Source organism: Benincasa hispida, chromosome 2 (assembly GCF_009727055.1).
Source record: "Benincasa hispida cultivar B227 chromosome 2, ASM972705v1, whole genome shotgun sequence".
NCBI lineage: Eukaryota > Viridiplantae > Streptophyta > Magnoliopsida > Cucurbitales > Cucurbitaceae > Benincasa > Benincasa hispida.
This window is the reverse complement of record NC_052350.1, coordinates 5409361-5423017: the sequence shown is the minus strand read 5'-3', so window position 1 is coordinate 5423017 and position 13657 is coordinate 5409361. Positions and strand designations below refer to the sequence as shown.

Here is a 13657-nt window from a genome sequence, read left to right as displayed (position 1 = left end):
TCTAGAGAATGAAGAAAACTTTCCACCTTATTGAAATTGCTTTAATTTAGGTTCCCATGTAAATGTACCTCCTTTTTTATGGAATAACAAAGTAGAAATTCGGAAATGATCCAAGGCAATTATGGGTTTCTTCCTTAGATTCGGTTCCGTTAATTTTAATTAATGTCAAATCAGAAAAATGATAAATGAAAAATTATTTACTAAATATTGGTATTGAATTCTCATGCTAGGTATTTTTAAGCCCCATCCTGAATTTGCTGTTTCTTTCTCAATTTAAAAATGAAGTTCGAAGCTAGTAATTACGTAATTGTGTAATTGTGTATTGTTATGTCAGTTCTCACATATCTTGAATATATTATATGTTTTATAGTAAGGGTGAGACAAATAGGAACTTGAAAAAGCACATAACATAACAATATGAAATCGAATCTTTTCAAATTTCTTTCTTTTTTTCCCCTCTTTTTCCCTAAATTAGTCGGTTTTCAGTATAGGAACTAAAAATAACGTTCATTTCAATTTTAAAAATTTGTGGTTTAAGTATAATATTCTTCACCTAGTAGGCCTCAAACCCATGACAAGGGTTGGACTGAAATTAGTCCACTCCCTAACCCAAGAAACTACGAAACAGTTCGGTTTATAATGACCAAGTAGTCATATTATTTTAATTATTTTAATACTGATATCAAATTTATTATTAGAAATTTTTCTTAAAACTTATATGCTTATCGAAAATAACTTTGTTAAATCTAAATTGTTTTATCAAAGTTTAACAACAAAAATTTGAATCAATTCAAATTTTGTGGATATTAAAGAATAGATGTGAAAAAGAATCAGAGAAAATGATAAATTTTTAGGGAAATGGAATTCAAAAGTTAGAATGAGCATGATTTTTAAACACAATAGTAAGTTGAAAAGTGATTTTACTAAATGAACAAATAATCAAAATTACTAGGATCCTATTTGATTTTTAATTTTTGAAAATTAATTATATAAATACCTCTTTCAACTTTAAATTTTTTTTTTTTTTTTACTTTATCATCTACCTTTTACTAATATTTTTAGAAACTAAGTCAAAATTTGAAAATTAAATCTTTCTTGGAAAAACTTTTTTTTTTTTTTTTTTTTTTTGAAATTTGACTATGAATTTATTCTTGTGAATGATGCAAACTATGATAAGAAATTAAGAAAAAAAATAAACTTAATTTTAAAAAATCAATTGAAATAGTTACCAAGACTTAAACATCTTCCTTGGTTAAGATTCTCTCTCAATTATATTTTGCTGTTACAAATGCAATTCCAAATGGGACAAATTGAAAGCAAAATTTGGTTAAACTATTTGCTTTTGAAAAAGTAAGAAACAAGGTGGGGATATTTCAAAGGAAGGTGTGTTGTGAACACTCATTGATAGGAAAGAGAAAGAATGAAGAAGAAAAAAGAGGGGCAAAATTTAGTCTTGTCTCTTTTATTTTCCAAAAAGAGTTTTTTTTGGTCAAAAGTTGAAAACTCAATCAATTTTTTAATTTATTATCAGACTAAATCCTATTTTGGTTTTCAAACTTTCAATCTTGTTTTATTTGATCCATAATTTTTTTTTTTAAAAAATGAACTTTTAAAAATAGTTTATTTTGGTGTTAAGATTTTGTTAACTAAAGATGAAATTACATCTAACATAGGTTCAGTAAGATGATGGTGAAGTAAAATGTCAACAACCAACATGCTAAAATGGCAACACGCTAAAATGGTAAACGACCAAAATCTTAAATGTAAGATGACATTTGAGATCTCTGATAGAAAATCGTTTAACCACCTAATTCAAAAATTGAAATCCTAGATTTTTAGGGTAGCCAAGTTATTTGATACCTTAGTCATCAAAAAGTATAAATTATCTCACCATTTTATTTAAGAGTTAACAAAAACTTAATAGTAGGTACCAAAGTACACACATTTTAAAAGTTGAGGGACTATAATGAACGTTTTAAAAAGTTTTAAGGACTAAAATAGAACAAGATTCAAAGTTTAAGGACTAAAATAGGATTTAAATCATATTATTATTATTATTATTATATATATATTTATAAAAAAGGAAAAAAAAAAAAAGCCTTACACCTCAAAGTTCAAGCCCAACAATCATTCATTTTGAAGCTTCCATATTAATTTACTTCTATGCTTTCCAACTGTTGTCATTTAATTTCATCATCAATTTTCATCTTTTATAATCTTCTATTTCATTAATGGAATTCACTTCAACACACAATAATATTTTTCAACAGAACAATTAAATGATTCGTTTTTAAAATAATATTAATAATAAATGAAACCTCCACGTGAAAACATAATTTTGCAATCTCAATAAAAGATATTTAGTAATTAATGGTTCATCTAACAAATTAGATTTCTAGTTTAAGTTTGAATTTTCTTATTTCTAGTGTATGCATTTTGTAAAGTAAGTAAAAAAAAAAAAAAAAAAAAGCCTTTAAAAGATATGAAAAGTTTTTAGAATGGAACTAAAATTGAAATATAAAGCTTATTTTCTTTTTTAAATAACATAATTGTGGTTTCCAGCCTGTAATTTTAAAAATTTTGGTCTTGAAGTTGAATTAAAGTCATGGATGTTGGGTAATCCCCATACATATTATCTTTTTGGTCAAATTATGAAAATCATGCCTAAATAGGGTGGTCGTTATAGTTATATTCTCAAAATTTTTATTGTAAAATTTGAGACCTCAAACTTAAATCAATATTCATAATGAGACGTCAAACTTACATAATTATAGAAACGTTAACAATTGTATAAATTTGGGAGTTCAATTTTTGTCATTTGGGAATTCAATTTCTACGACTATTATAAATTTGAGGATCAAATTTTAATATTTTGTAGTAGTTTGAAGGGTCAATTTATAGTTTAAGGATGTAATTGCAACTATTACCATAATTTAGAGGTGGTTTTTTCAATTTGCCTGTTCTTTCTTTCTTTCTTTCTTTTTCTTGAAGTATAATAGGAGTAAGGAGATTTCGAATGATAGACCTCTTAATTACTAACACATTATATATATAATATTGACATTTTCTTTTTATACAAATTTGATCTAATAGTTTCCCAATGACGTATAGAAGTTAGGAATTAGGATATGAAAATTGTGAAAGTATGAAATGGTAAAGTTATACTATGACCACAAATGCCAATAAAATTATAGAGGGATAAATTGACTTGAAATATCAAATTTGAATTCACGCAAAATTTTCCCACTTTAAAATAATTTTGAGAAATAAAATTCACCAAAAAATTTGTGGAGTTCATTTGGATAAATACAAGATTCTTTTGCTTTTATATATATATAATTCATATTGTTAATTAAGTATTCAAAAAGCTAATACAAAATGACTTTAATTTTACATCCATTGAATTTGGAAGAAAAACTAAAAATTGTGGTTTCAGGATGGTGATGACAAATCTTAGATTGGAAAATTTGTCTGACCTTTACATGTCATCAATGATAAATTTATAATTTCGAGAAAGAAAGACGACTTACAAAACATAAAAGAAAGAAATACTGGTGTGGTGCATGCTAAATAACCTCCCACGCTTAAGTAAGTAATAAAAAAAGGGACAGAGCAAGCTAGAAATCAGAAAAATTGCTTACCTTGAGTGATACTTACGACTTCTTATTTATAGAGGGGTGGGTCTTCAAGTGAGGAAAGAAGCTCACCTCAGTCTCGACCTCTGAGGTCGAGACATGGCCCAACATCTTTCCTCCGTTGGTCTCTTCCTCCCTTGGTCCATTGACCTATTTCATATACTCTATGATCCTGACTGTCATTATTCTAGTTTTATACTTAATAGTCCGCTCTTCCGAATTAGTAATTATTGGTAAAAAATGACCATAACATATCATACATCTAAATAGATATGGAATACTTTTCTCATATTATTAAAATAAGAAATATGTCTTATGACAAAATGGTTGGCTGTAAGCCTTGTAACACTCCCTTAGCCTTGAATTCCTTTCAAGATATTGGTGATAGTCCATGTTCTCCTAATGACAGTAAATCCTATTGAGCCATAGTTGGAGCTATACAATATCGATAGATAAATAACATTTATTATGATAAAATTATCTCAGTGTATGTATACTCCTTCCCCTTGTCATTTAATAATAGCAAAGCATGTCTTACGATACATAAATGAGACTGTCTCCAAAGGAATATCATTATCAAAATCTACTTCAGGGATATAAATTTGACAACATGTTCTCTCTGATTGAACATGAAATTCTCTTGACAAAAGGTCTACAAATGGCTTTATCATAGTTGTTAACAATGGTCTTATATCGTGGGCTACTAAGAAACAATCAACAATCTCAAAGAAGCTCAATTGTGGCAGAGTACTGAGCTTTAGCAATTACAACACTTGATTTGTCTTGGATTAAATAGTTACTTAAAGATCTTCATATTTTTGGACAATTCTCTTCGTTGATTTGGTGTGATAATCAATCACACCAAATGACTTACATTAATTATGACTTTTCTGAAGACATCTCCTCTATAGGTAGATAACTACAAAAATTTTCTCAATCCATATCCTAACACAAAGCATGACTCATATATTCAAACTAGCCAGCTTTGTAATCAAAGTGAGAGATTAAAACAAAAAAACATTCAATGAAAATTTGTTTTTGTAAATAAAATAAAATAAAAATAAGGCCCATCAAATACCAAACCTGAAATATTTTATTCTAAAATAATTTTTTATAAGAACTTTTATGCAAATTTGTATACTTCAACAACTAAATTGGAAAAAAAATGGAACCTTTAAATATAATTCAACTTGATTTTATTTTTTGCAAGTACACCCATGTACTTTTTTCTATTAACATTTTTGTCATTATGTATTTTGACATGACCAAAATGGCCACTTCAACCTAATTCAGCTGGTATTAATTGTTGTTGTTGTATATATTTTTTTAATAATAAACGTGATAATTCTTTGTCAATTTCCCATCACTTTCTCTAACTTGCAAGATCTATCTTTTCCGTATTTGTTCAATTTCCTCGCTCTCATCATATTTAAAGGTTTAAATATTATATTGGTTTTTGTATTTTTTTTGTTTTGATTTATTTTAGTTCTTGTATTTTTAAAAGGTTCATTTTGATCTCTATACTTTTAATTTTAGTTATTTTTGTCATTTTACTTTCAAAATATTTATTATAGTCCTTATACTTTTAACTTTGGTTCATTTTGGTCATTGTACTAAAAAGTGATACTTTTGATCCATTCATTTTAATTTTCATTTTATTTTTAAGGGATCAAACTAATCACTTTTTGAAATTTTAAGGATTAAAATGAATCAAAGTTGTAATTGCTATGAAGCACAGACACAGATACGGCCACACGATACGATACGATCGGATACGACGATTCGCCAATTTCTAAAAAACTAAGATACGGATATGTCTAAGGATGCGTCATTTTTGTAATATATATATTTCTAAAAAACGAGGATACTGATACGTTAAATATACTTTTTTTTCTTTAAAAAAATATAGGATATAGATAAGTTTAGCATAGAAGTTAATAACAATAGCACAAAATAGAATACAAACACTGAAATACAATACAAAAAAAGCAACATCTAAGATGTTGAAGTACAATAGCTAATAAAATGCAATAGAAAAGTGACTCATATTGCAAAAGAGAAAGAAGAAGAATATTAGAGAGAAGTATGAAGATAAACGAAAAACTTATTATTGAAGATATTCAAATGATTTATATTTTGGTGGACTTTGTGAGGACTCAAATGTGAAGATGGAGATTAGATGATTCTAGTCTAGGGTTTGGTCCGTTATTTTTTTTTCTTTTAGTTTGGACTCGAATAGTGAGCTTTTTAAATAAGTTGCCTAATTTTAGATTGGGATAGATTAGATGAGTTACTTTCTTTTTTCTTAAAAAAAAAGTACGCATAGATATGTCAAATCGTGTGTCAGATACGTATCTGGGAAGTACCTGGAAGTATTAGTATCTGATATGTGTTTGATACTGATTTTTTTGCCTCACATGAAGTATCTGTGCTTTATAGATTGTAAGTATAACGACCAAAATGAACATGTTAAAAGTATAAGGATCAAAATGAACAAAATGGACCAAAATGAACATTTTAAAAGTACAAAAACCAAAATGAACCACACCAAAAGTATAGTGACCAAAATAATATTTAAACCTATTTTGAAATATAATTTTAATTCAACTATTTCGATACCAGTCCAATTTTAGTCTCACCTTTTTAAAGGTGAAGTTATAGTTTAAAATTCAATATTTCAAAGTTAATTTTCAATACAATTAGTTAAATAATAATAAAAGTAATTTTCAGATAAGAAAATATACTATAAAAAGAATAAATAGCAACAATATATAAAAAAAAAGACTAAAAAAATATTATTTGTTTTTAAAAAAATCAACTACAAACTAGCCGTTGAGATTTAATTAAGGTACAAAGACAACAAGTCCCAAAGTATTGATACCAAAATGGTAATTTAATCTTCTAATTTATGAGCTTTTTATATTCTCTCTACGATTTTACTTTGCATATTAGCCTCTGATCTTTTTTTTTTGTTCTATAGATTTTGATGAAGTTACACTAATAAAAATCTAGCAAAAGCTAGTGAGCTCTATGATTTGTTTAATTTACTCTATCGTTTCAAAACACGGTCTTCATAATTCAACAAATGTATATATATATAATTTAGAAATCGAAACAGAAGCAAATGTTTAATTTCATTTTAAACGTGTGCTAAAAAATCATTTAAAAGAAACAAGAAAAATGCACAAAATATTTAATGGAAATAAAATATAAAGAGTCCATGTTCATACATATTATGTTCATAATTAATTAATTAATATGTTTAAAAATCAAAATAAATAATAACTAATTGGAGTCTTTTTTCTTTTTTCTTTTTTTTTCCTTCAATTTTTTAAAAATAAAAATAGAAATAAAAATTACCGATACTACTAAAAGCCGGAGAATAAAAATTCTTGATAATTTTTTTTATACCACTTGAATAAAATAAAAACAAAATGATATATTAAACTATTATGGGTTAATTCCGTGGTCCTTAGGAGGGGTGTTCATTAATATGACCAAATCAAACAAATCGATAAGTCCAAACCAAATCGAATAATAAATTTAATTTTTTATTGAAGTGACGGTTCAACCCAATTCGAAATTATAAGGATATCAATTTTTTTGGTTCGGTTATTAATTTGAAAATCAAATCCAAAGCCAAATCGAACCACACATATATATTATAAAATCGAATCAAATTGAACTATAATATATATAATAATATATATAATAATTATATCTGTGTATATATGTGTGTGTGTGTTTGTGTGTGTATACATACATAAGTTTGTATGTATATTAGTGTATATTATATATATATATATATATATGTATAGTATATGTATATATGTATAGTATATGTATATGTATATATATATACATACATATATATATTAAAAAATATATATTATATATAATAGATAAACAAAAAATCGAACCAATATTTGCAGTTCGGTTAGTTCGATTTAGAACAAACAAATGGTTCTGTTCGATTTGGCATATGTCCAAAACTCAATCATGAACATCTCTAGTTAGTCACAGATCCAGGTTTTTAGGTTAGGAGGATTATACATGTAATAGTCAAAATTAAAGTGATATAGATTACTAAATTATAATAAACTATCGTGCATTATATGTAAATCCCTAATCCTATTTTACTTGTTAATAACGTTTAAATTTAATTATGTGTATAAGCTCTTGTAAATATGTGATTATAATGTTTGTAGTAGTTGAAAATTATGGAAGTTATAATGAGTGTGCGTGTGAGGTAGAGATGAGAAAAAAATTCTAAGTCTTGAAGTGAGGTGATCTTGAGTAGCAAAGAGCAACCAACACTTAGACAAATTTTGGGAAAGATAAGATAAGTGAGGAATGCATGGGCGTTTGTAGGCTCAAGAACTTAAGGGTGGAAAGTTGACCAAGTCTAATAGGAGGTATGCATCAAGGGCTTTAGAGTTCAGTGAGGGCCTAGGACGGATAGATACAAGCAATTGAGGTTGCCTAAGTGAATGCATGGTAGCCGAAGAGTGCAGAGGCGTGCTAGAGGTAAGAGATGCGTTCATGAGCAATAGGTCTAAGCACGAGTGTCTAAGGTAAAATTGGTGTATGTGTTGAATAGTGATACACGAGCAAGGGAATGCGACGTTACCCATGGTATGCGTTGGCCGAGGCAGAAGGCTAGCAGAAATGCAAGCCTGAGCGTCAGTAAGAGACTTAAGCATTCAACTTAAACACTTGATTAGTAGACTTCGTGGCGTGCTTAGAGGCCCTAAAAATGGGTTAAGTGTGCCAGCTGTCATTTTAAGAAACTTAATAACCATGCAACTTAAGTAAAAGGAAAGGTTAAATTGAGGTGCTTGGTTTTGGCACTTTTACGAAAGCCAAAGGAGAAGAGTTTCTGCCAACTTAAGCTTAAACTTTGAAGCAGTTAAGACAAGGTTTTCAGAGAGGAATTTCCATGGATTTGAGCTATAAGTGAAAGAATTTCTTCAAGTATTTGAGAATCTAAGGCCACACGGGCGAGTTATAAGAATTGGTGAATCCCCTCGGGAGAAAGGAACCAGAGTTGGAGTTCTAAGGTAAGGTAGTTGAGATGTTTAGGAATAAGTTTTTAGAAGGAAGTTTCACGAGATTGTATCTGGAATTTAAGTTATTCAAACTGGAAGTGATATATGAAATTTTGGTTGGATGAACAAGCAGACAACTACAAGCCACACATAAGTGAGTAGCTGACCAACAGACGTTAAGTGTGGGCAAGCCATCGTCGTATAGACGAAGGCAACACATTTTGATACATGAGAGTATCTTGTGCGAGTTGCCACATACACCTTAGTTGATCGCAAGGTAAAAATTGGGTTAAGTATGGTTATGCGCTAAATATAGTATGCTAAGGATGCGTTGAGTAGGAAAAGAAATGAAAAGATGCATTGAACTAAACTTGAGGGTTAATATGCGTTACCTTGAATAATAAGTTAAAATCAAAAGGAAGCTAAGGCGTAACCAAAGACTCCCATTAATCTTACAGGGCAGAAGCATATAGGGGAGACCTACAATCCTTTAAGGAAGTAACCCAAAGACAGTGAGTGACTAGTTTTCAAAATATTTGCCAAGTATTTTACTCATGAATTTCCAACGCATAGTCAGATTTATCTTGATTTTACCAACGCATAGTTGTTTTAATTGTGATGTTTCAACGCATGCTTTAAGTAAAGGGAGTTAAGCATGAATGCATGTTAATGATTTAAAGACATTTTTGCATTCCACTTGAGTTTTATACCATGACTTAGCATTTAAAATGAGTTATTTACTGATTTCCTTAAGCATGATGATGAGTATGATGTTTATGATGTTAATGTAAATATTTACTAAGTAAAACCCACTCTTGAGCATTTGGTATTGAAGGTATGGTAAGGTACTCAATTATATGACGATCCTTGCTATCGAATGTATGGTAAGGTAAGCGGGATCATATCCAGTTCTATGTGCACGTAAGATCTAGAATATTGATGTTGATGAGATCGAGCAAAAAGGCTCTCTTTCAACTAAGGTTATTAGGGATTGAGCAAAAAGGCTCTCCCACATGTTCAAGTAAGGGAGTAGAAGAATTTTACAAGGAATGTTGATGAGTTTTATCCAGGGTTTATGTGCTATGATTTCACATTTTTAAATTTTTATTTTTGAACCCTGGAATGCGAATGCATATGTTTTATTATGAGCATGTTTAAATCATGAGTTAATGAAAGCATGTTTCCTTTAAAGAAGTCACTCACTAGGCATTTAAAGGTCACCCTTTTTAATGTTTTTCTCCCCAGGTAGTGGTCGTCATCCCGAGGCCTAGTGGTTCTACCAGTCAGTCACTACTCAAGAATCATAGGAGGCTTGAATTTTAGGTGGTCCACTAAGTCCTGTTAAAACCTTGGTTTTTTATATGAACATGACATGGAAACAGGATAGAATTTGTATCGAACTGCTGTTGTAAATAGGTCTGGTTTTCTTGAAACTGTTATGTATGTTGAAGTTGATATTCTGATTAGTAGTAGTCTGTATGCCTTGAGTTGTTGCTATGATTATGTATTAAGTTTTGGATAATTATAAACTGCTAATCAGGTTTAACAAAAACCAAGGTCACAAGTTTATAGAAGTATGTTGGGCAGTAGTTGTCATAAGAGGGTTGGCAACTGCCGTCTTCACATCTCTTCTCGAATTAGGAGGGTAATCTGGGAAGGGATGTGACATTATATCTATTTGTTTAATATAGATATTAAGAACACGATTTTTCTTTTTTGAGAAATGAGTTCTTTATTAAGCCTCACGGGCATCAAAAGCAACAAGGGCATAAGCCCAATCAGGAAAATCTTTACACCAAAGCCCAAAATTTCTAAATCTCTTAGCCCTAATAACTATTTCATTAGCCATAACTAACAAATGGAGAGAAAAGGTATGTGGAAATACTTTCTTATTACTTTCACTTATTGTATTTACATACTTCAAGTTCCTTTTATAGAAAACTTGTTAGTTTGCTTGACTAACTAACAGCTGAAAAATACAAACAAACTCAAACAGAATTATAACTGTTGTAATAAATAAATTGTTATAATAGAATGTAACAAATAAATTGTGGTAACTAATAAACAGAATGTAACTGTTTTACTATTGATACTCCCCCTCAAGTTGGACGATGAATGTCAATGATGCCCAACTTGGATACTAGTTTAGACAAAACAGATGTAAGCAATGCTTTAGTGAACATGTCTGCGAGTTGTTGACTAGATTGGATAGAGAGAACCTTAAGGAACCCATCAGCTATCTTGTCCCGAACAAAATGACAATCAATTTCCTATCTTGTCCTGAACAAAATGACAATCAATTTCTATGTGTTTTGTCCTCTCATGAAACATTGGATTAGAGGCAATGGCAATAGCAGCTTGATTGTCCAGAATACAGTAGTGGGCATTAGGATCTTAACCTGAAGATCTTTGAGGAGTTGAGAGATCCATATGAATTCACTAGTAACTGAGGCTAGTGCCCTGTACTCCGCTTCTGCAGAAGATCTAGAAACGGTGACTTGTTTCTTTGATTTCCATGATATGATAGATGCCCCTAGGAATATGCAGAAACCAGTAATGGATCTTCTAGTAACAGGACATGATCCCCAATCAGCATCCACAAAGGCTTTTAAATGAAAGGAAGTGATAGGGCTGATTAAAATGCCTTGTCCAGGATACCGTTTTAGGTACCTGAGTAAGTGATGAGCGGCATTTAAGTGAGCTTTAGTGGGGCTGTGGATGAATTGGCTTAGCCGATGAACAACAAAGCATATGTCTGGCCGAGATATTTGAAGATATATAAGCCTGCCAATCAGTCTCCTATAACATGTGATGTCATCTGCCTTTAGAAGCTCTCCTTCATTCTTTGATAGTTTCAAATTGGGATCCATAGGAGTTGTAGCTGGTTTAGCTTCAAGAAATCCAGTATCCTCAAGTATTTGGAGGCAATATTTTCTTTGGGAAATCATGATCCCTTGTTGAGATCTGGATAATTTTAATCCCAGAAAATCTTTCGCATGGCCTAAATCCTTGAGTTTGAAATGTCCTTTGAGGACTTCTTTGACTGAGCTGATTATTTGAGGGGATGGTCCAGTTAGTAATATGTCATCTACATATACCAATAATGCTACAAAATCATGTCCATGTCCTTGGGTAAAAAGAGAATAATCAGACTTGGATTGATGAAAGCCATGTGAAGATAGAGCAGCTGTAAACTTGAGAGACCATTGTCTCGAGGCTTGTTTCAGCCCATATATAGATTTGTTAAGTTTGCAGGCTAGTTTCTCACCTTTCCATGGTACTTGTGAGGTTTGATAACCCAATGGCAAAGACATATGCACTTCTTCAAACAAATCACCATTTAGGAAGGCATTATTGATGTCCATTTGAGTGAGTGACCAATTGTAGGATGTAGCAAGGGCGAAGAAGACTTTAACAGTGACAATTTTGGCGATAGGTGAGAAGGTGTCTGAGAAATCTATTTCTTCTTGTTGATTGTAGCTTTTTGCTACAAGTCTTGCCTTATATTTGTCAACTGTTCCATCTTGTTTGTACTTGACTTTGTAAACCCATTTACTGCCTATGGTATGATGATTCTTTGGAAGAGAGACAATAGTCCATGTATTAGTTCGTTCCATGGCTTCTATTTCTTCTGCCATAGCCTTCTTCCAAATCTGGTGGTTCGCGGCTTGGTGGTAATAGGTGGGTTCATAGATGGAAGTGACGTTTAGGATGTATGTCTTATGGTTTTGGTTGTAAGTATTATATGAAAGGTATTTGTAAAGAGGAAAAGGTGATTTTCTGTGGGATGTGAGGTTACAGTGAAAGTCTTTTAGGTAGGAGGTGGGTAATGTGCTCTCGATGACCTTCTTGGGGCTATGGGAATGGTTGTTTGGGTGGTAGGATTGGTTTCTTCTGAGGTTTCAATATGAGGTTGTGAATCATCAATACCGTGGTTATCCTCACATAAGCGTTCTAAGGTATTAACAACAAGATTTTCAGTAATACCTTTGTTTTCAAAGTGATCAAATAGTGGGCTTGGTATGACAAAGTGATCAATAAAATCATGTGAAATGGGCTTGTTGTCTTCTTTGACAGACTGGAATGGGAACCTTTCTTCAAAGAATAAGACATCCCTGGAGATAAAAAATGTCATTTTAGTCATATCATATAGCTTATAGCCCTTTATATCTGATGGATATCCCATGAAGACACATGGTCTTGCTCTTGGATCGAATTTAGACCTGTTGACTATTGGTGTAGAAGCATAGGCAAGGCATCCAAATGTCTTTATGAAGCCATAGTCAACAATTTTGTTAAACAGAACAACATAGGGAGTGCTGTTGGATAGTAAAACCATAGGTGTTCTGTTGATTAAGTATGCTGCAGTGAGGATGCATTCTCCCCAAAAAGTGAGAGGAACATTGAACTGAAACATTAGGGCTCTTGCAACGTTGAGGAGGTGTTGATGTTTGCTTTCAACCACTGAATTCTGTTGAAGAGTATATGCACAGGAGAACTGATGAGTAGTTCCTGTTTTGGCAAAAAATTCTCTGAAATTTAATTCAGGAGCATTATCAGAACGTAAACTTTACATTTTCTTCGAGAATTGAGTCTCAACAAGTTTGAAGAAACTGGGAATGACTTGTAGAATCTCACTTTTATTTACCAAGAGATGTATCCATGTGTACCTTGATTTATCATCAACAATGGTGGCAAAGTAAGTGTGACCTACATGTGTTTGAGTTTTAAAGGGACGCCATATATCACAGTGCACAAGGTCGAAAATATTCTCAGCAACATTATTTAAGGCAGGAAATGAAAGACGCTTCTGTTTAGCTAAAGGACAAATGTGACAGAATTGTTTACAATTTGAGAAATCAGAAATCTCTATAATCTTTGACAATTCTTTTATTCTACTAATAGAGGGGTGTCCCATACGATTATGCCAAGTAGTTGCAGAAGCTTTACACAAAAACACAGCAGATTCAATAG

General features: G+C 31.0%; 1 protein-coding gene across 1 annotated transcript; it reads right to left on the bottom strand.

The window, feature by feature from the left end:
* Window positions 1-10986: 10986 nt before the first annotated feature.
* On the bottom strand, window positions 10987-12321 carry LOC120071216 (uncharacterized mitochondrial protein AtMg00810-like). Its single transcript, XM_039023345.1, has one exon. It carries the CDS (start codon window positions 12319-12321, stop codon window positions 10987-10989), a length of 1335 nt encoding a protein of 444 aa, XP_038879273.1.
* Window positions 12322-13657: the final 1336 nt, after the last annotated feature.

Excerpts from the sequence above, each read along its gene's own strand:
- LOC120071216 (XM_039023345.1), bottom strand. The coding sequence starts at position 12,321 with ATGGCAGAAGAAATAGAAGCCATGGAACGAACTAATACATGGACTATT.